Source organism: Heterocephalus glaber, unplaced genomic scaffold (genome assembly GCF_053883595.1).
Source record: "Heterocephalus glaber isolate CG9 unplaced genomic scaffold, H.glaber_assembly_v1.0 deba00001444, whole genome shotgun sequence".
Lineage (NCBI taxonomy): Eukaryota > Metazoa > Chordata > Mammalia > Rodentia > Bathyergidae > Heterocephalus > Heterocephalus glaber.
Window position 1 is genome coordinate 26,023,743 of NW_028258297.1, and position 18,846 is coordinate 26,042,588.

At 38.9% G+C, this 18,846-nt stretch overlaps 1 protein-coding gene across 1 annotated transcript; it reads left to right on the forward strand.

The window, feature by feature from the left end:
- The first annotated feature begins 1,987 nt into the window (after positions 1-1,987).
- Positions 1,988-2,671, forward strand: LOC147827512 (taste receptor type 2 member 140-like). Its single transcript, XM_087214224.1, has 2 exons — positions 1,988-2,169; positions 2,293-2,671. Exons 1-2 carry the CDS (start codon positions 1,988-1,990, stop codon positions 2,669-2,671), a joined length of 561 nt encoding a protein of 186 aa, XP_087070350.1.
- The last annotated feature ends 16,175 nt before the right edge of the window (positions 2,672-18,846 follow it).

Below are 18,846 nucleotides of genomic sequence, written 5' to 3' on the forward strand. Positions count from 1 at the left end.
GGAGGGAGGGAGAATACGGTCAGGGGGTCTTCAGGTGGTTGGCAGGAACAGCGGTCCTGGACAAGGGAGAGGCAGGCAAGCAGGAGGAGTCCTGGTGCACAGTGAAGTTGTTCATCTCAGTGTGTGCTGCATGGGACCACGGAGAGATTTATACCTCTTTTCACATGCACAGAAAAGACTGTTCTAATCTTGCTGAATATATCAATAGCACATAGTATGCATTTTAGAGCAATTTTAAACAATTTTAAGAAGTATCACAATACTAACTCTTGCCACAATGTATAAGACATGCTTAGTAAACAAAAAAATCTGAATTATTGAAGCAAGAAAAAGGGAATTTTGGATTCAAATAGATTTTTGTACCTGTGAGATGTGAGTATGGGTGTATATGGGTGTGTACGCATGCCTCTGTAAAAAATAAAATGATAAATATATATTATCTCAATATTAAACATTCGAGAAATAATGGCCTCTGTGAGACTAATATGTAATTCATAATGCCCAGTTAGAGCTTTGCACAACGTATGCGTAGGTCACTGTAAAGATTGAATTTTGAAGTGTTTAAGGAACTGCAGTGTTTCAGAAGTTCCATATATTTGTTTAGATTCTGTTGCCTTCTACACCAGTTAGAATTTTTTTTTGTATTAAATTCTTTTATTGGTACATTGTAGGTATACAACACAATTACATTTCTCATTGGGAATTGTACCTTTACATAATGCATCTTGGTTCTTATTGTTTCCCCATTCCTAGCCCTCCCTTCACGCCCTCCACCCTTCCCTATTTACAAAGACTTTATTTCCATTTTTTCCATTTCTCAGCATTTTTCCTTTCCCTTCTTTCCTTTCTCCTGCCCCTCCCACTACCCCTACCCCTTTGGACCTTTTCTTCCTATTTTACATTATCAATTATTCATTCTAATCATTGGTACATTTTAGGTATACAATATAATGACATTCATCATTGGAAATTTGCACCTTTACATCGTCTCTCTTGGTTCTTGTTTTCCACCCTTGCCGAGCCCTCCCTTCAACCCCTCCAGTCCTCCCTATTTACAAAGATTTTGTTCCTATTTTTCCATTTTCTCAAATTAATCCCATTCCCTTCTATCCTTTCCCCTAGCCCTCCCACTTCCTTCCCCTTTGCCCCTTTTCTTCCTATTTCACATTACCTATTATGCATTTGGTCCTTATTTACACTTTCAGTTTCTCACAACAGAGAAACTGTTCGGTATTTACACATTACACCAGTTAGAATTTGTAATTCTATTTTCTCAGATCTCTAGGAACTCAGATTAAAATACACAGCTAAGGCAAGAACAGCAAAAAGATTTAAATAAGTATAGTTTTGTTCTATGCTTCCTTCTTCAACTACAACAGACTCCAGGCTCCTGTGAGTAAGGCTCACAGCACTTGGATGAAACTCAGCTGAAATGGCTGGAAAATACAAGATTTTCAAGCAGAATGCGCTGAACTAACTTATTTGCAAATTTTGATGTTTTTGTTTGATACTCTAGATGGGAGACATTTTTTCTTTTTTGGTACCAGGGATTGAACTCGGGAACTTGTGCTTGCAAGGCAGGTGCTGGAACCACGGACCTAAATTCCCTGCCCTTGGGAGATATTTTTAAAGAAAGTGTATTTTGAATTTTTAAAGAATCATATATATGCGAAATTGTAAATGAATGCATTAATACATTTTTAGCAGTGATATTACACGTTGGGCCAGTCGCCAGTCTCTTATTGATAATGGATAGTGCCATGGTGAGCATATGTAGTATGATTTTTAGTGTGCGGTTCATCATGGGAAATTAGGAAATGGACTCATAACCCTGGTGAACTGCACGGACCTGATCAACAGAAGAAAGATCTCTGCAGCTAATCACATGCTCACTGCTTTGGCGATCTCCAGGATTGGCCTGATCTGGTTATTATCCACAACGTGGTGGATCCATGTGTTTTACCCATCTTTCTTTATCAGTGTAATAATGGTAAGAATAACTTATGTTATGTGGACTGTGACTTGTCATTTTAACCTCTGGCTTGCTACATGCCTCAGCATCTTTTATTCTCTCAAGATAGCCAATTTTTCTAACTCATTTTTTTTTTACTTTAAGTGGAGAGTTAAAAAGGTAGTTTCAGTGACCTTGATGGGGTCTCTTGTTCTCTTGTTTTGAAATATTTTTCAGTCAAAAACACATATGGATGTCTGGATTGATGAGTATAAAAGAAACATGTCTTACATTTTCAGTTTATATGACTTTCCCGGATTTTCAAAATTTCTTTCATTCAGCAACACAATGTTCACATTCATAGCCTTTGCTCTGTTCCTGATATCTTTTCTGTGGCTCATCATCTCCCTGTGGAAGTATCTGAAGAAGACGCAGCACAATGTCAGAAAGTCCAGAGATGTCAGCACCATGGCCCACATAAAGGCCATGCATTCTATGGTTGCTTTTCTCCTACTGCACACAATTTTCTTTCTTTCACTTTTTGTACAAGTTTATAGATCTGAGGTTTTTCTTTTCTTTTATCATATTGCTGACATTGCTTTTCCTTCAATCCACTCCTTTGTCCTAGTTCCGGGAAATATTAAGCTGAAATGGGCCCCATTTTTGTTTTTGAGAAGGCTGAGGTGTGGATCCAAAGATGCTGAATCTTCAGGTTCATAGACCATTTTGGGGATCATGTTGCATATTCTAAGAGGAAAGTCTGTTCATGGGAAATTCTTGCACTTATAATTTTCTACTTCTCAAATACTTTATTGTATATAATTTTATAAATTTTACAAAAGTATGTTTGAAATCAGATCTATCCAAAGACATTACAGTCTTAACAGTACAAATACAGGTGTATATATATTTTAACATATTTATACATGGATGTATGTCAGTATAAGTATTTGTTACACCTTTTAAGTGTACAAAAGCTTTGTATAAAAAAGAATGTTAATTTTTGTCAATTATTCATCTTAAGATTTTAAAGAAAACCTATGATACGGAACATACATATGTATGCATGTGAGATAGTTACTAAGAAATAGAACTTTTTTTTTTTGGTACCAGGGATCGAACTCGGGTCCTTGTACTTGCGCAGCAGGCGGCGAAACCACTGAGGTAAATCCCTGGCCCAGAAATAGAACTTTTTAATTTTATACACATAAAATATCTCCAATGTATTCAATGTGTTTAAAATATAACATAAAAAATGAAGTACAGATTGTTGGAAATAAATATACTAAATCTGTTATTTTAAATATGAAAACTTATGAATTTAAAGACTTCCACAGAATCATGAGACTGATATATTCCAAATTCCCATGTATCTTATTAGATTCAAATTAATAATTCTTTTAGCACATTGTTATTAGAAATGTATAATTTCCATTTGAAAAATCATATATATATTACTCTATTTTAATTTTAATGCACAAAAATGCTGAAACATGGTTATGATAATCTTTTGATGGACCACTATACTGGAAAATGGATATTTTTATATATTTTGTCATCATTAATTTTTAAATTACTAGGAAGAAAAAAAGCATTTTCTCGTAGGAACAGAAAATTAGAGTAACTTAATGAATGGCAAACATATAATTAAGATAAATGTTATTGTATTTATATGTTACTAGTATTGATTGTATGGCAGATTGAAGGTAAATAAAAAGTTATATGAATTTGTAAAATAGGTGAAACTTTTAGAATGAATTAGGTTTAAGAGGTGTGAATAGAGAGTAAGACACGAGCCTGTGCCCTGTGTTTAGGGGTGTTAAATCTTCAGCAACATACAATCCTATACAGACATTCCTCATTTAACAACCTACCCATTTTATCAACTCTTCACACTTATGAACCATGTGCACTGTTTGGATTTAAGGCCCACCACTTGGATTTATGACCTCTCTTTTTTGTACAGTTCTGTACATTTTATTGATAGAGCCTCACTGTCTTTTAATGTACAGTACTGTAATTTTTGCACAATACAGTACTGTAGTTATTTGTTCTGTTATATATTACAATACTGCATGAAAAAGGCAAATAGAAGCAAAGTCATTGAGTTGGAGTTTCTTTTGACCATTTCTTTCTTTTGAATATTGTAATATACATACTTACAATTCCTCATTTAGTGACTTTGATAAAGACCTATGAGCAGAACTAAGTCATTAAAGGAGGAATGTCTGTATATTTATATAAGTAAAAATATTTTTATTCAGGTAAGGGTTAGGAATATGGTTAGGGTGAGGGTTAGGTTTATTTTGGCTGTTAGTTTTAGAGGACTCTGGCATATTTGACTGCCTCTAAACAGAAAGTCATGAGAGAATGGTGCTTAGCTCATGGCAGCTAGAATCAGAGAAAGAAGCTGGGGACAAGAATACACCTCTTTGCACCCTCAGCAATCCGCCTCTTCTGCCCAGATGCCATTTGTAACAGCATACTGAGCTATCAATTCATCACTGGATTAATCCACTTGTGAGTGTAGTGCCTCATGATCCAATCAACTTCCAACAGCCCTACCTCTTAACATATGAGACTTTTGGTGGGTGTCAGGGCCAAGCCTCCCAGCTGGCACTGAGAGGGGTTCATTTATTTTCTCTGCTGTCATGAATTCCCCAATAAAGAAAGGAGCTGGGATCTGTGAAACCAGCAAGGGCAAGTGAGCCAGAGCCAGATTGGTGAGCTCTTAGCTGGAGTACTGCTCATCTTTATTCCTTCATTTCAGATGCCTATTTTTGGATTGGGTCTTTAAATTTGGGAGGTCTGATCTTTTTAAGATCTTTATAGATTTGAGATAGTAGGCCTTTGTCTGAGGAACAGCAGGTGAAGATTTTTTCCCACATTGTGGGTTGTCTCTTCACACTGCTGGTGGTTTCTCTTGCTGTGCAGAAGCTTTTTAATGAGAAGAGATCCCACTTGTTGATTGTTTGTTCTAGTTCATGGGTAACTGAGGTTTTATTCATAAAATCTTTTCCTACACCAATGCCTTCAAGAGTTCTACCTAACCTCTGTTCCAGCCAATTCAGCATTTCTATTTTAATATTCAGATCTTTAATCCATTTAGATTTTAGTTTAGTGCATGGCAAGAGATATAGGTCTAGTTTTAGTATTTGACAAGTTGAAACCCAGTTTTTCCAGCACCATTTATTAAAGAGGCTATCTTTCCTCCAGTGAGGGTGTTTGGCTCCTTTATCAAAGATGAGATGGCTGAGTGTGTCTGGCATTGTTTCTGCATCTTCTGATCTGTTCCACTGGTCCTCAGGTCTGTTGCTTTGCCAGTACCATGCTGTTTTTTTTTTTATCACAGTAGCTTTGTAGTATAGTTTCAAGTTGGGGATTGTGATACCCCCTGCCATGTCTCTCTTACCTAGAATTGCTTTTGCTATTCTAGGTCTCTTCTTGTTCCAAATGAATTTTTGGATTGTTTTCCCAAGGTCCATGAAGTATGCTGCTGGGATCTCAACTGGAATTGCATTAAATCTATATAGCAGTTTTGGAAGTATGGCCATTTTCACTATATTAATCCTTCTTACCCAGGAGCAGGGGATGTCTGTCCATTTTCTGATATCATCTTCAATCTCTCTTTTCAGAGTGCCATAGTTTTCAGAGAAGAGGTCTTTGATTTCTTTCGTTAGGATGATTCCTAGGTAGTTCAGTTTTTTGGATGCTATTGTGAAAGGAATTATTTGCCCTATTTCTCTCTCAGTGAGTCTGTCATTGGTGTAGAGGAAAGCTATTGATTTTTGTGTGTTGACCTTGTAACCAGCTACTTGACTGAATTTGGTTATTAAGTCTAGAAGACTTTTGGTGGAGTTCTTGGAGTCTTCTATATAGAGTATCATGTCATCTGCAAATAATGACAATTTGACTTCTTCATTACCTATCTTTATTCCTTTTATTTCTTTCTCTTGTGTAATTGCCATGGCTAATGTTTCCAGAACTGTATTGAACAAGAGTGGTGATAGTGGACATCCTTGTCTTGTTCCTGATTTTAGAGTGAAGGATTTCAGTTTTTGACCATTTAGTATGGTATTGGCTGTTGGTTTTTCATAGATGGCTTCTATTAGTTTGAGGTAGAGACCATCTATTCCAATTTTTTGTGGGGTTTTTATCATAAATGCATGTTGGATTTTGTCAAATGCTTTTTCTGCATCTATGGAGATAATCATATGGTTTTTTGTCCTTGGCTCTATTGATACAGTGTATTACATTGATTGATTTTCATATATTGAACCATCCCTGCATCCCTGGGATGAATCCCACTTGATCAGGGTGTATGATCTTCTTGATGATCTTCTGCATTCTGTTTGCCATTGTCTCATTAAGGATTTTTGCATCTATGTTCATTAGTGAGATTGGCCTATAGTTCTCTTTTTCAGTTGGGTCTTTCTCTGCTTTGGGGATCAAGGTGATGCTCGCTTCCAGGAATGAATTTGGAAGTATTCTTTCCCTTTCAATTTCATTGAAGAGTTTAAACAGGAGTGGCAGCAGTTCCTCTCTAAATGTCATGTAGAATTCAACAGTGAAGCTATCAGGGCCCGGGATTTTCTTAGTTGATAAGTTTTTAATGACATTTTCAATTTCATTGGTTGATCTTGGGTTGTTTAGAATTTTTAGGTCTTCTTCGTTCAACTTTGGTAATTCATATGTGTCTAGGAATCTGTCCATTTCTTCTGTGTTGTCCGTCTTATTGGCGTATAGGTTCTGGAAGTAGATATTGATGATCCTCTGGATTTCTGCTGGGTCTGTTGTAATTTCACCCTTTTCATTCCTAATTGCATGGATTTGGGCCTTTTCTTTCCTTTTTCTGACAAGGTTGGCTAAAGGTTTGTCAATTTTGTTGATTCTTTCGAAGAATCAACTCTTGGCTTCATTGATTTTTTGTATAGGTCTCTTAGTCTCCACTGCATTGATTTCTGCCCTGATCTTTATAATTTCCTCCCTTATATGAGCTTTGGGGTTGTCCTGCTCTTCTTTTTCTAGAAGCTTGAGGTTCAGCATCAGGTTGTTTAATTGGGCTCATTGTGTTTTCCTAATATGTGTATTCACTGCTATGAATTTCCCTCATAAGACTGCTTTCATTGTGTCCCATAGATTCCAATTTGTTGTATTTTCATTGTCATTTAATTGAAGGAACTGTCTGATTTCTTCTTTAATTTCCTCTGTGACTCAATATTTATTCAGAAGTGTGTTGTTCAATTTCCACATGTTTATGAAATTTTTTGAGTTTCTTTATCTATGGATCTCCAATTTCATCGAACTATGGTCTGATACTATACAGGGGATAACTTCAATTCCTTTGCACTTACTTAAACATGTTCTATGTGTGAGTATGTGGTCTATTTTGGAGAATGACCCATGTGCAGCTGAGAAGAATGTGTATTCTGATTTTGTGGGGTGGAAGACTCTGTAAACATCTGTTAAGTTCATTTGTTCAAGAGTTCGATTGAATTCTAGTATTTCATTACTTATTTTTAGTGTAGTTGATCTATCTATTTGTGACAGCGGGGTGTTGAGGTCCCTCACTGCAATTGCATTAGTGCATATGTGACTTTTCATGTCTGTTAGTATTTGTTTTACATAGTTGGGTGCACTAGTGTTTGGTGCATAGATATTTATGATTGTCATCTCTTCCTCTTGGATTCTTCCCTTTCCAAGGATGTAGTGTCCTTCTTCATCTCTCTTAAACAGTGTTGGTTTGAAATCTACTTGATCTGCCAAGAGGATAGCTAGTCCTGCTTTTTTTCAGGTTCCTGTCTCATGGACTATTGTTTTCCGCCCTTTAACTTTCAGTCTATGAGTTTCCTTTTGAATTAAGTGTGTTTCTTGTATGCAGCATATTGTTGGATTTTGCTTCTTGATACATTCTGCCAGTCTATTTCTTTTGATTGGTGAATCGAGACCATTAACATTGATGGTTATAACTAAAATGTATTTACTTGTCATTGCCATGACTTTTTCTTTTTGTTGGGTACTCCCCCTTTACATTTAATTTCTTGTCATGCCAGATGGGTTCATTCTGCTTTGCTTCCTGGGGTTGTGATCCTCAATGTCTGTTCCTAGGATATTGTGTAAAATTCTTTGGAGTGCTGGTTTGGTATTCACAAAGTTCCTAAGGTGCTCTTTGTCATGGAAGTATCTTATTTCTCCATCCATTTTGAAAGATAGTTTTGCAGGGTACATCAATCTGGGTTGGAGGCTGTTTTCTTTTAGGGCTTAGAATATGTCACTCCAAGCTCTTCTTGCCTTGATGGTTTGTGTTGAGAAGTCTGCTGTGATTCTGATGGGCTTTCCTTTGTATGTGATTTCTTTCTTTTCTCTGCTTGGAGAACTTTATTCTTCTGTTGTGTTTCTGGAATCTTAACAATTATATGCCTACTTGTAGATTTTTTTTTGATCAAGGCTATTTGGAGTCCTATATGCCTCACTTATCTGTATGTCAAGCTCGTTTCCCCTGCTTGGGAAGTTTTCTGCCATTACTTCTCTGAAGAGTTTTTTTATGTCATCTCCACTCTCTCCTATTTCTTCATTGACTCCAATCAGTCTTATGTTATTCTTCTTTGCATCATCTAGCAGCTGCTGGATTGATTTCTCATGTTCCCTTATAATTTTGAAGCAATTTTTCTTTTCCTGGTCACTAATTGCAATCTTATCTTCTATATCTGAAATTCTGTCCTCACATTGGCTCATTCTGTTATGTAGACTTTCAATGGAGTTTTTGATCTCCTGGAAATCTATTTGCATCTGTTTTATGGATTTCATTTGTTTCTTATGTTGGGATTCCATCATGTTCCTCAGCTCCTCTCTAGATTTATTAATCATGTCTTGCACTAGGAGCACAATTTCTCCTGTTATCTGAGAAATTATTTCTGATTTCATTTTTTCCAGATCCCCTTTTGTTGCCAGTTCAGTGGGTCCATGTGGTTGAGTATCAGAGTGTTCCATCTCATTTCCCTTTGGGGTTGCTGTAGGTGATCTGGAAGTCTGATTTTGAGACTTATGTATGTGTTTTCTCATTTCGACTGGGGCGGGGGGCTGTTAGTGCCTGCATGGATTACCTCCTCTGAGCTGGGTGAGTTGGGACAGGGGCTGTGAGCAGCGGTAGGGATGGTGACCCAAAAACCCTTTCCTGTGGGCTGGGAACAGCAGGAGGGATGGTGGCCGGGAAGCCCCTTCCTCTGGACCAGGAGCAGTGGGATGGCGGCTAAGAAGTCCCTCCCTCTGGGCCAGGAGGGGTGGGAAGGCTGGTGGCCTGGAAGCCTCTTCCTCTGGGCCAGGAGCAGAAGGACAGAAGGTGGCCCAAAAGCCCTTTCCTCTGGGCTGGGAACAGCGGGAGGGATGGTGACCGGGAAGCCCCATCCTCTGGACCAGGAGCAGTGGGACAAAGGCTCAGAAGCCCCTACCTCTGGGCCAGGAACAGCGGGACTCAGTACCTCGGTCTGGTGGTCTAGTGTCCTCTGTGTCTTTGTAGTGTGGAACCAGGTGGCTGCCTGTCTGCAGTGGGGTGATTCGGTGTCTTCCGTGTGACTCAGGTCCTCGGTAGGGCGTGCACAGACCTTCCTGTGTGCAGCGGACTGATTCGGTGTGTTCTGTGTGACTTAGGACCTCAGTAGGGCATGCACAGACCTGCCTGTCTGCAGCGGGCTGATCAAATGTTTCCTTCTTTATTTTATTTTATTTTATTATTTTGGTACTGGGGATCAAACTCTGGTCTTTGTGCTTGCGCTGCAGGCAGCAAAACCACTGCGCTAAATCCCCGGCCCTGTTTCCTTCTTTATAAGTGAGTAGTATTCCATCATATATAGATACCACATTTTCTTTATCCTATTGTCTTTTGATGGGTACATAGGATGCTGCCAGGATTTAGCTATTATGAATTGTGCTGCTATAAACATTGGTATTCATGGGTAGTTATGTCTTTAGTTCTTTGGGGAAGATTTGAATTTGTGCTTTCTGGAGAAATGTTGCCTTATGTCAGGAAATTATTGTTATTGTTCATTGTAATTCATGCTAAACATATCTACAACAGTGAGTTTAGATATGTTTGATGTTCCAACTTTTTTGGATGACAAGAACATTCAATTTTAAATCATGTATCAAAGATGTATACAGTTTTAGAGATTAATCTAATGTTTTAGAGATTATCATGTCAATAGAGATTACGTAGAATTGTTAAAATAAAATACAAATTCAATAAAAATAGTGACAAATATTTTTAGAATGAATTTAACATATGGCTACCATGAGTAGCAATAAAAAAGTAATAGATTTGCTACAAATAGGTAAAAAGCTTTTAATAATTTTATCTCTGTAATACTGATGAAGAAAGAAGGAATGTAATCATATTTCTTCCAATGATTTTATAAACACCCATATGCAGTCAGAAAAGTCATTTCCTATAGTTTTGAATTAAAAAATACCCTTTTTGAATTTGATAACTGGTTTTAAGTATTTGAGTTTTCTCCTAAAGTATGGTGGGCTCTTGAATTGTCAAAAATATTCTTTGTCTTCTATTGTTAAATTCCTTTGTGGGGCCCTGAGGCAGGAAGATTGCTGCAAGTTGAAGGCCACCCTGGTCTACGCAGTGAGTTCAAGGCCCGCCTGAACTATATAGTGAGACCTCATTTAAAAAAAAAAAAAGGAAGACAACCCAAAATGCCTTTGAAATTATGATGAAATGAAACTCATCTTTCCTACTTTAATACTACATGTAAAAATAATATAGAAATCACTATGCATATCTCAATGAATGTTTCTAATACAAAATCTATATATTTGATTATAATCTTGTATATAATGTTGAAATGAGAAAATGTTTGTTGATGTAATCATTGATAATATGTTCTGATTCTGATATAAGAAGGCAATGTGTAACCTTGTACAATATTTGAATTATATGATTAAATATATTAAATTAAATATATGAAAAATATTATATTATTTCTTGTCATTATGAAATTTTAACATTATCTAATTCTTAAGATAGATCATGTCCACATCTGGTTTTTAAAAATAAATTTGTTTATCATATATCTTTTCCAGTAGAATTTAACTCCAAAGTAGCTGAGACTATGTTTCTCTTATTTTCTGTTGACTTCTGAGACCTTAAACTTGGCACATTGACTATTGGGTGAAGTATAATATTTAAATAAGTAAATGAATGAATGAATAAATTCTAATGGCAAACTATTAAAATGAAACACACTACCAAATCTGCAGGTTGCGTGGCTTTTGTAGTTCTGGTTTGTTGTTGCAATTACAGGCTTATCCAGATAGAAATATTTTTCATAGTAAGAAGCTGTGTGTAAAATTGTATACACAGTTCTCTGGAAAATATTATTAGAATATAGTCTTGATGGAAATATATGAGGAGAGTGAGGTGGGGAGAAGGCCCCCTGTGCCCCCGCTCTTGACCAAGTCCACTCACTCTCTGAGTTGGCTCTGATGCCCACCACCTTTGACTAAGCTGGTGAGGACAGGAAGAGTTCATGAGTTGGCAGGAGTTCATGAGGGTGTCGCATCTGCAACCAGCATGGAAAAGGGCAACTCCGATGGTTAGACTTTCTCCTATAGGGGAAGGGGCCTCTCTAACTCCTGGGGCCTAGGGCCTAAAAGCTACCCCCTCGTCTCCTCTGCTCAGATGAGTGGACAGAATGTGCAAATGGTGGCCCCAAAAACCAGGATGCAATTTCATTGCTGGCTGGGCCCAATCCAGCAAGCCCAGAGATGTGTGTGGTCCTTATCACCGCTGTCCCCTCAGATCTTTACTATAAAAGACTTACACAGGGCACCATGATTTGAGACCAAAAAAACCCTCTCCATCACCTCAAAGCTGGCTTTGGGAAAGCCTTTCTCCTTCTCAACAGTAAATGTCCTCCTTTGGCTTGGTCAGCGGGACCAAATGAACCTGAGCACATGGACCCGAGCGACCAGTAACACCTGCACTGGCCCCACCTCTGACTTCTGGTGTTACTGACTCTGAGGGAGAAATGGAGCCCAGGAGAGAAGGGATTTCCCTGCCCTCCTCCCTGGGTTATTGCAAAGGCCTGGAAGGGAGCCTACATACAACCCATGCTTCATGTGTGTGTGCAATGAGTGAACCCAGCCAGCTTTTTCCTGGATACCTCAGAGGGTCCTGTGCCCCTCAGACCACCACAGAGCTCCTGTCATGTCTAGGACAGGAGTCCCCAGATGCCATGCACAGCCTCCTTTACAGATGGGGAAACTGCTTTGTCTGAGGCCTCAGGTAAGCCAGACCCAAAGTATCAGCATCTCCCCAGTGTGGGTGAAGGTCACAGAGGAGAGGCCCAGGGCTGCCTATTCCTGGGCTCAGGTTCCTTCAGAGGAACAATGGAAGGAAGCCCCTGGGGCTCCTTTGAGCACCTGAGCTTCCAAAGAGCAGACTGTGCCTGGCATTGTGCAGACCCAGCCAGAAGGTGATGATCCCCGGCCCATGAGGTGAGACAGGCACCTTTTCAACAGCAGCTCCAGCACCTGCTGTGTGGTGCCCACTGATCGGTAGCTTTGGAAAAACCTGTGGAGAAACCAAGTGTCCCCACGAAGCACAGAAGGCACTAAGTCTTTCACCATGCTCTTACGTGCGTCCTCCAGGAGGATTTCCAAACAGCCCCAAACTTTGTGGTTCTGGCAGGATGCATTTTCTCCCTGGGGTGGGACCAAGGACCAAGGTTCAGACATGGAGACAGCAACTTTATTACTCATTTTTTTAATCACTGAGGAAAAATTATCCAACACCGAAACTTCATGCAGATTAACTCTGGCTCATGATTTTAGAGTGTTCAGTTAATAGCTGGTGGTGTCCAACACAGCAGTGGCATGGTGGAAGCTGCTCAGCCCATAGTAATTATGCAGGACAAGAAGGGAGGGGACAGGGAAAAGAATATAGCCTTGTAGGCGACTCCCCCAGTGACCCCCCTCCTCCAGCCTGGCCTCCAGTCCTAATAGCTATGTGCTCATCAATCAATAACACACTGATGAGCACACCACCTGAAGGATCTAATCCCATTCCAAGTCCCACCCTGAACACAGCAGACTGTAGGGGGACGTTTTAGATGCAAACCATAACCTTAGCCAAGTGCCAAGCGACTGTGCCATACAACAAAGTACAAACAGCACGGAGAGCGGCTTCAACTCTCACACATGGGCATGGGCACACCATGACACACTCACACTCACACCTGGGGAGGGGTGGAGCCCACACAGGGAGGGGTCAAAACCAAGGGCTGGGCTTTGGTGACCTCCCTCCACTGCTCTGTGTCACCTTTGGACTCTGTGAAAATGGCCACAGGCGTTTAGGGCGACGAGAGACTCAATGCGTCCAAGACCTCCTCTGGGTGATCTCCAGAGGCCTGAGCCTTGGGAAGTCAGGAAACAAGATGAGAACATCCTGTTAAATCCAGAGTCTCGGGACAAGTGAGCTCCCTTCAGTTGACTGTTGGAGATGGGTGCCTAGCAACAGGGTTCTGAGCCCTGCTTCATCATCCAGGAAGTGAGGTCAGCTCAGCTCTTGGGGTCCCTTCAACTGCTTTGTTCCTCCACACAGGATTTCTTCAAAGGCCCCTTAGGCTGTTCACTTTTCCCTCCCTACACACTCTGCACAACTAGACACAATATTGTCAAAACACCCCACCCCACTATTCCCAGGCCTGCCTGGGTTAGGGAGACAGAAAACAGCCCTGGGGTCAGACCCAACCACTCCTACTTAGGATGAGTTTTACAGGTCAGGAATTCGGAGAGGTCTTAGAGTTAGGTTTGAGAGATTGTTTTAGTGTCCTGGTTAGAATTTGGGGTTAAGGTTAGACTCAGTGGTTAGCGTTCAGGGATAGGGTTTAGGGTTATAACTAGGGACTAGACTAAGCATCAAGATTAGTAGTAGTAGAGGTTTGGTTTAGTTGATGGCTTAGGATTAAGTTTACAGTTGTGATTTGGGTTAGATTTCATGCTTGTGGTTGGGAATGTGTTGTCCCCTTCAAGTGGTTGAAGTCACAGTCATTGTAATATTTAAATAGTATTAATTCCACCAAAAAAAATATTTCCTAAATTTTTATTAAAGTTTATAATAAGATTGTAAGGGACCATTTTATTTACTTTCATAAATTACTACAAAGACAGGAAATTTATTAAATATTATTATTCTATTTTTTAAAAAAAGAGGAAGTCAAGTGCTCCAATTTCACTCACTTTTCCATGCTATGAAACTTGGAATAGTTCGCAGATTAGCACATGTCAAATCCCTGAGTAGACACACACAGCATTTGTTCTTTCAAGGAATGAGCAATGTTCTAACTAAACACATGTGATGCAAAGAGTGTTTGGAAATTGAATTTAGAAATAAATATTTTCCATACCTTATGATTTTTCTTTTCTTAAAAATGATGCAAAGATGTAGTTTATCTACCTTCTGTTTTGAAATCTTGGAAATCAGGGGTTTTACGAGGCCCCTAACATTAACTATGCACAAAACCAACTCAACATATGTCTGAGACCTAAATGGAAGCCCAGAAATGAAACTATGATGAGAAAACATAGGGGAATCACTTTGAGATATGATTATAAGCACTGATTTTTATTTGACCCTGAATGAAAAGGCAACAAACAAAAGTACACCAATGAGATTATATCATATAAGAGGCTTCTTCGTAACAAAAGAACAAATCACAAAGGACCAATATCTAGGACATTTAAAGAACATGAAAAACTCAACAATGAGTTGAAATCCAATTAAAAGTGGGTAAATTGTCTCAATAGACATTTCTCAAAAGCAGAGATGTAAATGGTCAACACATATATGAAAAAATTCCTGAACATCACCAACCATCACAAAATGCAAATGAAAGCCACAATGATGAGTACAAGCCCTCTTCTCTCTACACCCCATTTCTTCACTTCTACATCTTCACACCACTGACCTCTGGAGTTATTCATACAACTAGGTCCAATCGCTCCTCCTTCCTCATGCCCAGAAACACTTAAAATTACAAATTTAGAGAAGCAGAAATTTTACTGAGAAGTAATAGACCAAGAATTTTACAAAAGAGCTCATCAAATATCTAACGTATTCTCAGAAAAATTGTTCAACTGGTGGGATTCAGAGTCCACAAAGACAGAGAAGTTTGTGTGTTTTGTTGGCTGCTCTTTCTTCCCAATCTAAGAGTGGCTCGAACATTGTACCTGCTCCAAAAAGTCATCAAATGATTGTATGCTGAGTTGCTATGATTCTTATGGCCATACTTTTGCCCTTGTTATTATCACTCTGAGCATTTTCTCAGTGGATAGCACAACTTTAGATTTTTTCTTCTTGTCTATTTTTCTATGCCCTCTTCCTGGTTAAGATGCCAGGCTCTTTCACCTTCTGTTCTCTCATAGTACCTGCTGGGACATTCTTCGGGCTAAGTCCCTCACTTCCTATCATGACTACTTTTAGTTCCCCTAAGTGCCCTCATATTTTAGGAAAAAACACAGAATTCTTCTGCCTAACTGAATACCATCATCATTATACTAGTGAATGCTAATGGAGAGCTTACTAATGTGCTAGGCATTCTTCTAGGTGTCTACATGAATTAATTATGATTGAAACAGGAGATGTCTCAGTTGCAAACCCAGACTTTGTTGGTCTGACTTGAGCACCATGCTCTTAAGCACCAACCACAGTAACAGGACCTCTAGTCACACTGGGTCCTCACTGTAGTGGAGAAAGTGGTCTGCACCTCCTGCTGACTTAACCATATGGGCCCAGCAGCAAGTTTCTGTCCTGCTTGAGTCCTTCCTACCCTGCCAAGCCCCCAGTCACTGCTAGCTTCCTCTGTAAGTAGTGACCCCTTGGCCACATGGCTGCAATGATCTGGGTCGGCTGATGTGCATCTTCCCTCCACTGCAAAACAAGACCTTTGAAGCCTCTTCTCCATTTCAAACACCCTCCTGTTTTCTTCATCACTTCTCCTTCCCCTTCTGGCTCACAGAAAGTGCAGGCTCTCCTTCTTTCTCAAGCACCCTTTATTCAAATCCTTGATTGTTCTTAGAGATTGTATTCCCATAATTAGTAGTTCACGTAGCAATTTCAAAATTTTCCTTCTGATCCTGATATCAGGGCTTGAACCCAGAACATACATACAGAGTAGAAATCCCAAGGCTCATCAATACCTGCTTTGATAACCTTTATGCCATTACGATGGAAAACACAGAAGAAATATTCAGATTTCTAGATACATAGGAATTTCCAAAGTTGAATGAAGAAGACCTAAACATTCTGAACAACCCAATATCAATCAATGAAATTGAGAATATAATTAAAAACTTACCAACAAAGAAATGCTCGGGTCCTGATGGATTCAATGCTGAGTTGTACAAGACATTTAGAGAAGAACTATTGCCACTACTGTTTAAATACTTTAATGAAATCAAAAAGGAAGCACTACTCCCAAATTCATCCCTGGAAGCAAGTATCAGCTTGATCCCAAAAGCAGAGAAAGACCCAACTGAAAAAAGAGAACTATAGGCCAATCTTGCTAATGAACATAGACACAAAAATACTCAGTAAGATACTGGGAAAAAGAATGCAGAAGATCAAGATCATACACCCTGAACAGTGGGATTCATCACAAGGAGGCAGGGCTGGTTCAACATACACTAATCAATAAATGTAACATACTATATTAACAGAGCCAAGAACAAAAACCCTCTTATCATCTCAATAGATGCAGAAAAAGCATTTGACAAAATTGAACAGCCATTCATAATAAAAACCCTACAGAAAATTGAAACAGACAGCCTCTATCTCAACCTGATCAAACCCATCGATGAAAAACCAACAACCAATGTCATACTAAATGGTCAAAAACTGAAATCCTTCACACTAAAATCTGAAAGAAATCAAGGATGTCCACTATCATCCCTCCTGTTCAATATGTTTTGGAAACATGAAATACAGCAATTAGGCAAGAGAAAGAAATGAAACCAATCAAGATAGGAAATGAAGAAGTTAAATTGTCATTATATATAGATGACATGATACTCTATATAGAAGACCCCAAGAACACCACCAAAAGTCTTCTGGGCTTAATAACCAAATTCAGTCGAGTGGCTGGATACAAGGTCAACACACAAAAATCAATATCTTTCCTGTACACAAAAAATAGAGTCACTGAAACAGGAACTGGAGAAACAACTCCTTTCACAATAGCATCCCTAAAAAGGAAATACCTATGAATCAACCCAATGAAAGAAATCAAGGACCTCTACTTTGAAAACTATAGCACTCTGAAAAACAGGATTGAAGTGGTCTACTATTGCAAAATGGAAAGACATTCCTTGCTCATGTTTGAGAAGAACCAATACAGTGAAAATGGTCATACTTCCAAAACAACTATGTAGATTCAATCCAATCCCAAATGAAATTCCAACAGCATACATCACAGATCTTGAGAAAACAATCCAAAAAATCATTTGGAACAAGAAGAGACCTAGAATAGCAAAAGCATTTCTAGGCAACAAAGACAAGGTAGAGGGCATCACAATCCCCAACTTGAAACTATACTACAAAACTGCTGTGATTAAAAAAAGACAGTATGGTACTGGCAAAGACAAAGACCTGAGGACCAGTGGAACAGATTAGAAGATGCACTAACACCTCCAGACACACTCAGCCACCTCATCTTTGACAAAGGGGCCAACCACACTCACTGGAGGAAAGATAGCCTTTTTAATAAATGGTGCTGGAAAAAATGGGTTTCATCTTGTCAAAGATTAAGACTACATCTATATCTTTTACCGTGAACTAATCTAAAATGAATCAAAGATCTCAATATTAAAAGAGAAACACTAATCAGGCTGGAAGAGAGGTTAGGTAGAACTCTTGATGACATTGGCATAGGAAAAGATTTCATGAACAAATGCTCAATTGCACACGAACTAGCCCAAAGAATCAATAACTGGGATCTCATCTTACTAAAAAGCTTTTCAATAGCAAGAGAAACCACCAGCAGAGTGACGAGACAACCCACCATGTGGGAAAAAATTTTTACCAGCTGTTCTTCAGACAAAGGTCTACTATTTAGTATATATAAAGCACTTTAAAAATCAGACCTCTCAAATTTAAAGACCCAATCCAAAAATGGGTACCTGACATGAACAGACATTTCTCAGACAAAGAAGTAGAAATGGCAAATAAACATATGAAAAAATGTTCAACATCACTGGTCATTCATGAGATGCAAATGAAAACAATGCTGAGATTCAACCTCACCCCAGAAAGAATGGCTGCTATCAAGAAATCAACCAATTATAAATGCTTTCAGAGTTGTGGGGAAAAAGGAACCCTTCTCCACTGTTGGTGGCAGTATAGACTGGTGCAACCACTGTGAAAATCAGTATGGAGATACCCCGAAAAAGTAGGAGTAGAGGTCCCATTTGAGCTAGTTATTCCTCTGCTGGGTATCTTTCCAAATGAATTATGAGAGTCATATGACAGCAATATATGTGCACCCATGTTTATAGCAGCACAGTTTGTAATAGCTAAAACTTGGCAACAGCCCAATTGCCCATCAACTGGAGACTGGATAAAGAAGATCTGGGTTTTTTTTCTAAAATGAAATACTACTCAGCCATGAAGAATTAGAAACTGTAGACATTTATAGCTAAATGGATCCACATTGAGGACATACTCTTAAGTGAAATAAATAAGACAGACGTGTAAATACCGAATAGTTTCTCCAGTGTGAGAAACTGAAAGTGCAAATAAGGACTAAAAGGTATAATAGATAATGTGAAATAGGAAGGCCCAAAGGGGAAGGGGAAGTGGGAGGGGTAGGGGAAGGGAAAGGAATAAATAGGAG

What these genes read in the sequence shown, in the direction of transcription:
- LOC147827512 (XM_087214224.1), top strand. Translation starts at nt 1,988, where the DNA reads ATGGTAAGAATAACTTATGTTATGTGGACTGTGACTTGTCATTTTAAC. An exon ending in ATGGGGTCTCTTGTTCTCTT is followed by an intron (nt 2,170 to 2,292) that starts GTTTTGAAATAT and finishes TCTTTCATTCAG; the next exon opens with CAACACAATGTTCACATTCA.